Source organism: Clarias gariepinus, chromosome 23, assembly GCF_024256425.1.
Source record: "Clarias gariepinus isolate MV-2021 ecotype Netherlands chromosome 23, CGAR_prim_01v2, whole genome shotgun sequence".
In the NCBI taxonomy this organism is placed as follows: Eukaryota; Metazoa; Chordata; class Actinopteri; order Siluriformes; family Clariidae; genus Clarias; species Clarias gariepinus.
Genome location: NC_071122.1, coordinates 4,330,150 through 4,342,219, shown reverse-complemented (window position 1 = coordinate 4,342,219; position 12,070 = coordinate 4,330,150). Strand labels below are relative to the sequence as shown.

The 12,070-nt window shown below is 36.7% G+C and overlaps 1 protein-coding gene across 1 annotated transcript; it reads right to left on the bottom strand.

The window, feature by feature from the left end:
* Positions 1-4,636: 4,636 nt before the first annotated feature.
* Positions 4,637-9,725, bottom strand: nabp2 (nucleic acid binding protein 2). The gene is made up of 6 exons (XM_053483509.1): positions 9,385-9,725; positions 8,305-8,443; positions 7,672-7,743; positions 7,091-7,166; positions 6,929-6,986; positions 4,637-6,825 (listed from the first exon to the last, which is right to left on the bottom strand). The coding sequence occupies exons 1-6, from the start codon at positions 9,461-9,463 to the stop codon at positions 6,680-6,682; spliced, it is 570 nt and encodes a 189-aa protein (XP_053339484.1). The 5' UTR covers positions 9,464-9,725; the 3' UTR covers positions 4,637-6,679.
* Positions 9,726-12,070: the final 2,345 nt, after the last annotated feature.

The window sequence follows — 12,070 nt, the reverse complement described above, 5'->3', positions numbered from 1 at the left end:
ATTAATTTAAGGAGATGTCTAGTTAAGCCTTTTAATAGGAAACAAACAGTTATTTGTGAGTTTGGTGGGGGTGGTGGTGATGGTGGGGGGGGGGGGGGGGTTGTGGCTGAAACGATTACACAATTGTTACTCCTACACAATCGTCTGAATAAAACTAATGCCATGTAGCAATCTCTAACTATTAAAGAGAGATCTGACAAATATTTATGAAGTTTGCACACAGCTACCTACCGTAATAGGCTTCATGCTGCCCCAAGGAAGAGCAGCCAATCGTTATAGGCTCAGTCCTCCTACAGTGTAACAGCATGCACACAGATATTATAAAACTCTGAAACCAAAAAATTAATTAGTGTTATTCCAAAAGGTGGAATTGGAGAGCAGTGAGTCACATTAAGCATCAGAAAATCCTGACCAATCCCAAGTCACAGTTTAGAGTCGATGTGTGAGGAGCTTCTGCTTTTTCAAATAAGCAAAAAGGTCTAAAATAAAATGTCATATGTAAAAGCCTCACAAACATTAAAAATAATTTTAAGGGCACTTTGATATTGAATCTTTATTATAGAGCACTGTCGAGATATCTGGGAATTTGCGAATCAGCCTCCGCTTCAAACTTGAAAAAAGCCATAGTCAACTACAGGGGACATGGAAATCAACTCTGGAATCATTTTTTATTCTTCTGTCTGACAGCTTTGCAGGTTACACAACAATTATCTATTAACCCTTTAAATGACACGTTATACACATCATATTACATTTTTTGTGAATACATGGAAACACTTTAACAACAATCACAGCATAACATAAGTTACACTTTCTCTTGTAATGAGCACTATAATGAAGAAATTAAATATCAGGTAACTCAATTAAGATTCAAGTGATTAGTCCTTTGTAAGTAAAGAACGGTATTACCTTGTTGAGTGACTTCAGCTCCACCATTTCACTTATTTAACTTTGCAAGCACATCTCAAAAGATCTTCAAAACATTTTCTTTTTGTAACTTAATTTAAAAAGTGAAACTTTTAATTTGAAACATCTGATTTGCTTTGGACTTGATTAAACACAGTGGACCAACACCAGCAGGTGACATGGCACCCCAAATCATTACCGACCATGGAAACATCAAACTGAAATTTGGGCAGCTTGGATTCTGTGCCTTTCCGCTTATTCTGAAGACCGTGGGAGCTTGATTACCAAATAAAATGCAAAATTTACTTTCATCTGAAAAGAGGACTTTGGACCACCAAGTAAAGGTCCAGTTTTTTTTCTCCTTAACTCAGATAAGACGCTTCTGACCTTGTCTCTGGTTCAGGAGTGCCTTAATACTAGGAATGCAACAATCGTTGCCCATTTCCTGAAAGAATCTGTGTGTGGTGGCTTTTGATGGACTGACTCCAGCCTCACTCCAGTCCTTGTGAAGCTCTTTCAAGTTTATGAAATGGCTTTGTTTGACAATCTTTTTAAGGCTGCGGTCATCCCTGTTGTTTGCGCATCTTTTTCCTACTACATGATCAACTAATGTAAAATTGTCAAGTCAGCAGTCATACCCAGCAGTCATACCCACAGAGAAAGCCATTGTATAGTAATTTACTTTTTAAAAATTATGTTTTAAATATTTTAATAATTTATAAATATAAAAAGATTTTTTTATTACTTTTATGAGCTCTAAACTGTAATTATAAAAGAAAACATTTGGAATATTTGATGTTACATATGAGTTTCACTTTTTAAATTAAAAAGCTTTTTTTTTTTACCAAATTCTTTTTTTTTTTTTTAGATCCACTGCATATCAATATGTCTCTGTGTTAAATTCTTTGAAGAGGTCAAAAAGAAGACAGATCTTGATCATGTTTTTATTCTGGGTGTGAATAAATAAAATACAGTATAGCTCGACACTTAGAAACACGAACACAGTACTAGTCTGATTTGTGGTGGTATGATGTGATTTGTGGCAAGTCTTTTAAAGAAAAAAAGACATAGGAATGGTGTAGAGGAAGTTCATGTGTAGAGCTGTAGCTGTCTGGACCACTGAGCCACTTTCATACAGAAACATCTGACGTGAAGTGAGTTCACATGCACTGGAATGGGAACTGTAGTTCAGTGATTAGCTAAACAGGCCTCAGTGCAGAACATAATGTTTAAAAGTCAAGCTCAGGATGTGCCTCTCTTTATGTCCAGTGTAGTAGCATAATATCTAATGTAGAGTGATTATATAGTTATTTAATACATTTAAACCTTGGACTGCGAGCATAATTCATTCCAGAAGCGTGCTTATATATTAAAGCACTCGTATATAAAAATTTCTCCAAAAGAAATAATAGAAACTCATATATCAAGCCCTCGCTCGTTTATTAAGTAAATTTTTTTAAATAATTTGCTCAACTTGCAAAATGCTTGCAGACCAAGTTACTCTATATTAGTTGTATATTAATATAACAGAATCACTGCTGTAAAGTAAAACAAAAACAAATTAACCTGCACTTTACCTTTAAAAAGAATCGCGACAGAGCAGTGTTTTTGTGTAGAACAGAAAGTGTGTGTGTGTTTGTGTGTGTGTGTGAAGCACACAAACACACACACACTCTCTAAATGCGTGCGTGCGCGCGCGAGAGAGAGTGTGTGTGTGAAGCACACCCTCGCTGAATGATACTCGGTGCTCAAAATTGATCAAAAATCTTTGCACGTCTTGCGGAATGCTCGCAAACCGCGTTACTCGTAATCCGAGGTTTCACTGTATTTCCTATTAATAGGAAACCCGTATATGACTGTTGCTATAGGAATATCTCACAGGGTGTGATGATTTTGGAGGCTGAGCATTACTGGGGCTTGTTTCTGATTAGTGCATCAATTTAAAAAGTCTCCAGAGGATTGGCATTATTAATTGAATACTTACTGATTTTTTTTTTTAAAGAAGCCACATGTACTGTGTTTAATTGGTTTTATTTAATCTGTCTGAAATTGTCTTTTGCCCTATAACACACGAGCATGTAAATTAAGAACGAACAATTTTTGTAGTTATTTTTAGTAGCTGCTCCAGTTTCTTTAGTGGTACCTGTCAGAAATATTATTTCACAGAGAGGAAGAGACACTGCTCCCCTGTGTACTTTGAAATGTACTGTTTACAGATTGTAAAGGAAAATAAAAAGCCGACAGACATGGCTATAAGGAAGCAGATAAAGTTTACAAATGAAAAAGTGTCCCGTGAACACTTGATTTCCGAAATGATCAGGACTGAACACAGGCACACAGTATTGTGCAGTCTGATTTGTGGTGGTGTGATGTACGTGTACTGTCTTTAAAGAATTGCAGAAAAAGCAGTAATTTTTTAGGAAATAATTCTTTACCTTCGTTCACAGGTTGTGTCCCACTTACACTTGAAAACATTGCAATAAGGCAATTAAACATCTTGCTTTATAGTTTGGATAAAATTCTTTAAAAAGCTATTTGAACCTTTAATCTGAAACTAGCAACACTGATGCAGGAAAGTTAAAACAAATTGTAAGAAAGTACAGCAAATTGTTTAAGAAAGTACAGCAAATTCCAAGGTTCAGTGCTGTCTCCAGAGGAGCACAGGCAATTGTAGGCTCGGTACCACTGAAGCAAGGACAGCCAATCATAAGAAGTCAGAATCAGAGTTAAAGTGATTCATGGTTTCATTTGATATTCAGGTTAGTTTAGCATTGGGTTCGCAACCTCATAAAATTAGTCTAAGAAATACAGTGATGGGAAAAGATAAAGCTTTATAAATGAAAGTGAGTGTAGAACCTGCAAAAAAATCACAATGCCAGAGCTCAATTAAAAATGAGATAATTGCATAATTAATAACTTTCGAACATTTAATGTCACATCATCGATATTTTTTGTCTCCGTACACGCCATGTTGATTTACTTCCTGCAGGTGACACAATTCAGAGTCGAATCACTTTCTTACTAAGGTTCACTCGAGACCGTCTCGCTCAGATGCACTCGTACCCGAGCATGATCACCCAGAGAACATTCTCACCCGATTAAACAACGGCATAGAGGAACAGATAACCCCAGGGTTTAGTTCACACACACACACACACTCTCTCTCTCAACACTACACCCTGAAGGTTTTTGTTCTGTGGTTCGGAACTGATTTAAATAAAAGAGCTGATGCGTAATTGATGTGAAGTTCTTGTGTTTTGTTCTCATCACTTCAACAAATTGTACGTGTCTGATCAGCAGGGTTAAATAGGTACATTTACTTACTTTTTGCTAAATATTCTAAAAATTTAATCCTTCCCAGGAGAGTTTTATGCCTGGAGCCTATCCCAGGAGACGTAGGGCACGAGGCATGGTAGACCCTGAAAAGGGTGCCAGTCCATCACAAGGCACACAGACGTACACACACACTATGGGCAATTTGGGAATACCAATTAGCCTAATCTGCATATCTTTGGACTCTGGGAGAACCTCTGGAAACCCAATGCCTACGAATTATTTTTTCAATATTTAAAAAATTACATTTTAATTTGGCAAAAATTATATTTATTAGTCGTTAACTTCAGCTGTTTTCTCCATGACACAAGGTTTGCAGAATATTTTTCCTTTTGTGTCAAGTCATATTGGTAAATGCAGTTTTGTATGTAAACAACACACAAGGTTGACAATAAGTTATAAAATATATTTCCTTCTTATTTTATTCCGCATGAACATTTTATACAGCTTTCAGGACATTTTTTAAATGTGAATGTGAACACAATGAGAAAACAGCAACACAAAAACAGTTTTAATGCATTGCCAGATTGAAGCCACTCACACACTTGCTGCTTTATCTATACTGTATAAATATATTATAATTTATATTATAGTTAAAGTCATAGTTAGAGTTATTTTTTGTTTATAGTTATGACACAGGAACTGTGATTATTGCATTTATTTCTGTTACAAGTTCGAATTTAGTGTGAGCTGATACAATCAGGCAACCTCAAAAAAAAGTAATAACAGTAGGTAATAATTGATTTAAATATTAATAATACATTTTATAAAACAGGCTAACAATTAATTCGAACAGTTAAACATTAGTTTTTCTTGATAACAGTGTTATTTAGATTCCATAAACAAACATTTCATTACAAAACATGTCGTATATTATATGAAGAGGCCGTGAACAAACAGAAAAAAGTTCTCTTAAACCAATTATATTGGCGTTCCACACAGTAGAGAACCTGCAGGAACAATGTGTAAGTAAAGTACATTATCTGTGTAAACGTTTTTTATTTCATCGCTTGAAGTTTTTAGAAAAAGCTTTTTCGCTAACACACTGCTGAGTCATGACATTAAAAGATACTGAACTTACATTATAACATCTACACATTATATTAATTAATATGTATTTATCAGAATTAAAAAAGATTACATGCTTTAACGCTCAAACACATTTAAAAACATTAAGTCTTAAACAAGAAAGCCTAAAATGATGCATTACATTAAATCAAATGTTTTATTAATAAAATATCTCTAATTCTGCTATTATGTTAGTAAACTCAAAACAAAAATCGTCAATTTAATTTTTGTTAACATTTGACTTTATTTATGTTTAAAATAAATGAAATGAAGATTTAAAGGTTTATTTGTTTAAATAAACATTATAAAAAATCTGACATGTTGTTATTTAAAATGCCAAAAAAAAAGCTTTAGAAAAATTATTTGTGAAGAAAAAAGTTATCACATAAAGGAAAACCGAACATTTTATTATTAAACAAACTTTTTGATTCTGACCTTTGTATTTTAGTGGATGACAGTGTAAAAATGAAGGAGAAATAAAAAATAATTCCCTCAACAACAAAAAAAGTTAAAAAGAATCATTACATTAATAAAATGTTGGTTATATTAGAGGCAAAAGAAACTAAAACCCCTCAAATTGGGTTAAAAATATTAATTCTCAAAAAATTGGTGAAATAAACCGACGACAAACTACTGATTTGCAGAAAAAAATGGGATGGTCTATTAATAAAAAAATGAAGTGTGTGTGTGTGAAAGAGCAATCGAGAGAGGTGGGGGGTTTCCCGATTTTCTCCCTAATTTTAGTCGTGGCCAATTCCTCCCTGTCACTAGGGGGCTTCCACATTAAGGCTACTACTACTACGTCTATCACGTGTTTCCTCCGAACCGCGTGACGCCAGCCGACCGCATCTTTTCGAACTGCTTAGGGGCGGAGTAACACAGGAGTAACACACTCGGAGGAAAAGCGCTATCCGCTCCTTCCGCGTGCGCGAGCTCACAGACGCCCCTGATTGGCTGTAGAGCCGTGATTAATGTGGGAGCGCAAGTACCTCTCATCCCTCCGCCCAGAGAGAGCTCGGCCAATCAGCTCTCTCTAGACCTCCGGCTGTGAGGGGTAACAGCATCACCCGGGGACTTTAACACTGGGCCACTCGGAGGCAACACAAAGATTTATGTAGAGTATCAGTCGTAAAATTTTATATTAATTAAATATATAACAGTATAATTTCTATTTAATATTGAGGCTCAGAACTGTTATGGTAACTGGGTCCACTCGGCTGTCTTGTGGTGCAGGACCAAACAAAAATAAGACATTAATAAAAAAGAGCCTTTAGGAGACGCTGTTCACATCCCGGACACAGTCGTTCAGAAAAAAACGACTTGTAAATCATTTGGTTCTTGACTAAAGAGAATGGAACACTCGCAGCTCGGATCATCTTTTAGCGGAGCGTCGTGTCTCTTTCCCGTTACTCACTGCGCTTCCAGAGGCAGAGCTTCTGCTGGCGTTCCCTCGGCCACTGGGTGGCGTGCTTCCTGAGCTCTGACAGCTCACTCCATTACCATTAGTCGCGTCGCTGCCTAAATACAGTTTGGAATGCGCGAGTTATTAATACTGTCTTTGAAATGAGCTAGCTGAGCTGGATTAAGTTAAATTAAAAACAGAAGAGGAACAGAAACTTACTGGCTGTACTCGAGGAGCCGTTGTTGCTATTTGTGTTGCTTCCTTGTTCATTAGGTCCCTGTGATTGATGCAACATGAACACTTCATCATTACTTAAACACTTAATTATTATTATTAAACGCACTTTTCAATGTTTAACTTTTGAAGAAAATTAAAGCGTACTGTTTTGTTCATCAGGGCCAAATACTCCGGATTTGGCTCACTGAAGTTTGGCACTTCAGAGTACACCATGCAAAACCTGCAACATAAAAAATACATCTTTATGTATCAAGAATACAAATCCTTCATCTCCAAAATATAGTCACATAGTCTCACATTTAGATTGCAGGTAGCTCACATGTATTGTACAAAAAATAGACAGTGCAGTGCACCAGATTTCAATATTTACAATGATATACAGTATTTTCAGTATGTAAGTAAATGTACGGTATAAAATGTCTAAAGTCTGTTATATTGTATGTGTGTGCATGTGGGGTGCAGGAGAGAGAGAAAGTGAAGGTTGGTGGAAGCAATTCCTCCTCACTCCTTCCTGTAACTGCACTATATCTATGTTGTACTCCTGACATAATGAGCTACTACCAGAGCAAACAGACCTGCTCTTATATAAAGTGTACACAGCAATCCTAAATGAGTAAAGTGACATTTATAAACATTGGATGTAATAAAACTTAAGTAGTGCTGAAAACTAAACCAATGTCTCTGCTGAACACTGAATGCTTCAGGCAATCAGATGCTAGTCTTACTCTCCGATTTTCTGCAGCTCTCCTCCTCTTCCTGTGTACAGAGTGAGACAGCCTTTAAATATCGATGCATAGCTGTAAGGAGAAAAAAAAAAAAAAAACAAAGACGAGAAGGTTAAATTACATAATTCGTTAAAGACAAGAGTCATTCTGAAACACATTAAACACTGATTTATCGTCTATACCGTTTAACTTGGAGTCTGGAGGCTCCACCCTGGATGAGGTCCCAATCCATTGCAGGATACACACACTACAGGCAATTTGAGAACGGCAAATAACCTAATCTGCATGTCTTTGGACTGTGGGAGGAAACTAAAGTACCCAAAGAAAACCCACCAGGGGAGAACATGCAAACTCCATGCACATAGACCTGAAGTGGGAATTAAACCCTTGACCCTAGAGTGCTAACTTTTGAGATGGCTTTAGTCACTGCTGTGCTAGTTTTCGTAAGTTTGTGTCTCAAACAATGATGTAAACAAAATCATTTCTCAATCATGTTTCATCTTCCATTGAGGTCAGATTTAAAGTGATATTAATGAGAAATCCACTGGAGAAGCAGAGGAGATGCTCAGTGTGCGCTCCTGAACATGCAACAATGTGCAGTGTGACGTTGCAGCATTTGGAGAGAAATCTCACCCTTTGGTCAGGCGGAGAATGTCTCCAGTCTGAATCAGGGCTCCGACTTCATCCCACACCGATATGCTAATGCTGCCCGTCTTATCAGCGACCTTACAGGTGCGCACCTCATGCCCATCTTTGGTTTTGGTGACCCTTCCTGGATGGATAAACAGACAGACAGACTGGTAATTACTGTATCATTATGTGCATCATAAGAAGGTAATTCAAGATCAGTTCAATAAAGCAGTCAGACAATTATGATCAACCTCTCGAGAATGGGGATTATGGTCTGGGCAGTTTCCTAGCCATGGAACCAAAATTTACAAGTTTTGTATGGCAAGGTGCTCCATCATGCCCTGGGTTTGTTAGTCACCTAAACGGTTCTTGAATGGTTGAAAAAGTTCTCTGAGTATGTTGTTGTACCATTCTTTATTCATGGCTGTGTTCTTAGGCAAAATTGTCAGCTAATCCACATCCTTAAATGAGATGTACCCAAGGATGCAAGCAGCCTTAAACATGAATGGTCTCAGGACGCTTTACTGTTGGCAGGACACTGGACCGATAGTAGCGCTCATCTTTTCTTCTCCGGACAAGCTTTTGTATGAATACCGCAAACAATCGGAAGGGGATTCATCAGAGGAATTTCTTTTATCTCAGCCCTCAGAAGACGATGTACCTTTTGCAGGAAATCAGTCTGTCCTTGAGATTTTTTTTTTTCCTGTGGATTCTTTGCTGCCCTTTTTGAAACATATTTAGGTGAGCTCTACCATTCACACAGCCCTGTGTTATGCCAACAGTAAAGCATCCTGAGACCATTCATGTGTGGGGTTGCTTCTCAGCCAGTTTTGCCTAAGAACACAGCCATGAATGAAAAAATGGTACAAAAACAAACCCAACCAACAGTTTGGAAAATTAATATTTGTGTCATTCTCAAAACTTCTGGCCATGGTCTGTTAGATTTATAACACTATTATATCCAAAAACACATTTAGGAATGGATTTATTACACATTTTATGAGAACTGCTATTACATGTACATGCATATTATTTATATATAATCACTCAGTTCATATTAAATGTAAAGAAGATAAACTGAACCTGTCTCCAGGACGATGAAAATGACATTTAAATTCTTCAGACCAGGTTTAATGTCCTTCACGCACGTCTCTGTTGTCATTTCTCAGTGTGTTTTTATTGTTATTATGAAGATTTTAGTTAAAAACAGTAGGAACACACATGGCTCTCACACACACACACACACACACACGCGTATGGACACCATGCCGAGGCTGGGCTACTGTCGTAAACCGATGCTCATTTCGGCTGGATAAAGCTAAAGTAATAATAGAAACACGCTGAGTAATAAACAGCTTGTTAACACAGCGGATAGAGTGTTAGCATACACAGCTATGCTAACGGCTAACGTTTGTTTTGCTCCGCTTCCGTACGTCACGACGTAACCCACACGCGGGGGATGACGTGCGTGACGTGCGTGACGTGCCGGGCTGGGCGGAAGTTGTTTTCAGACGTCGTATTTAACGCGCGCCCTTATTTCCATGCACATGTTAGGAAACGTCCCAAATTGCTTTTACATCAACAGAAAATAACAATACAAACCAAGTTGTGAGCTTTTCTGCTACATTTACCTCATAAGTGCCTTCCTACTGCCAAAACTATATATAAGGAATAAATATTAATAAAAAGAAATACGAAAGAAAATAAATTTAACTAGTAAAATAAATTACAAATAAGGGCATAATAAAAATATTACAAAATATAGAAATATAGGAATATGGGGGGGGGGGGGGGGGGGGGGGGAAGAAAAAAGTATATATAAAAATGTTTCCCGTCAGGATGCTCTCTATGGCGCAGGAGTAGAAATTTCCCTTTTCCTTCTTACCCATCGCTCTGGAAGAGGGTCAATCTGAACCCCTCAGACCACATAAGCTTTTTCCATTGCTCCAAGTTCAGTCTTAGTCTCACTAACAAGTGCTTGTCTCGTGGACACACAGCTGTTTGTGAGTTCTCATCACAAATCATCCTACTTTCAAATTCAGGAATTTCTACTCCTGTACCATAGAGAGCATCCTGACGGGAAACATCACGACCTGGTTTGGAAACAGCACCATGCAGGACAAACGAGCTCTACAGAGGGTGGTGAGATTAGCTAAGCGCATCATCCTCACCGAGCTCCCTGACCTGCACTTGATCTACAGCAAGCGGTGCTGGACCAAGGCCAGGAAGATTGTGAAGGACCTCAGCCATCCCAACAATGGACTGTTTTCACTGTTGCGGTCTGGGAAGCGATTCCGCTCCCTGAAGGCCAACACAGAGAGACTGAGGAGGAGCTTCTTCCCGCAGGCGATACAGTCTCTCAATCACACCACCACACAAGACTAATAACATCTTTTAAACTTCCAACATTGACTGGACAATCATGGACAATCATGGACACATTTATACACACTTGCAATACATATTTATACATCTGGACCATTGCACAAGACACTTTAATAAATCACTTTTCATGCATATTTGCACAACCACTGTCACTTTTAAATTTTTATATATATACTTTTATTCTTCTTTATTTTTATATTTCTATATTTTATGATATTTTTATTATGCCCTTCTTTGTACAATTTATTTTACTAGTTACATTTATTTTTCTTTAGTATTTCTTTTTATTCTTATTTATTTCTAACGTATAAGTTGTTGTTTTTTTAAGGTCACTGGCGGTCGTATAAGCATTTCACTGCATATCGTACTGTGTATGACTGTGTACGTGACAAATAAAATTTGAATTTGAAATTTTAATGATGATGATGATGAGAAGGAGGCATTATACTGCCTAAAATGTAATTTAAACATTCACAAGGTCTGTTAATCGATGAAATCTCAACATTAATCTACAGTATATTTACAATTATTTTACATAAAATATAGTTTTATGTATCATAGTTGGACAAGGGTAATATTTTATATAATTCGATTAGTTTTTGTAATGCAAGACATTACAGAACTTTTTAAATGTATTTATTATTTATTTATTTATGGAAACACCTTTATCAGACAGTGAAATAATATTGGATAATATTTATATATATAGTACACAGCATTTTCTGTGCCATGATGTGAATTAAGCCCAATGCCTGATTAAATCAGCTATTATCTATTATCAGCTATTATTTTTTTAAATGTATGTTTTTTATTTTTTAGTCAAGGCATCTATGAGTTAAAATCCACAGTTTGGCTTGGATTTCTGTAAATTTGCTTTGTGATAGTGTTTAGTGTCAAAAGTATATTACAACTGTATTTCACACCTATTAAAAATACATAATGAAATATGAAATGAAATAATTTGCTAATATTTGTGTGTTAGTCAGTCAGTGCCTCATTACCAGCCTGTGTATTGTTATCAAAAAACAAAACAAAAAAAACACTGAATAAAATAATTTCTAAATTAAATTTTACATACAATTTCCCACTTTAACATCAGTGTCGCAGTGTATTTGCTCCCTCTGTATTTTGTCTCATCTTTCAGCATCATTGTTCTGACAACTGTGTGTAATTATTTACACCACTCAGCATGCTGTGTTCCCATTGTCTAGATCACACCATGTCACTGTAAACCAAGTGTGTGTGTCAATATTGCATGTGGCACCTGCATTGTTTCTGTAAACCAGAAAAGCAGCAGAATGAGAGCTTTAATAATGGCTTGACTGTAATTACTGCAACAGAATACCTGGAGTGTAATTTCATAGACCTGTGCAAAAAAGTTGGA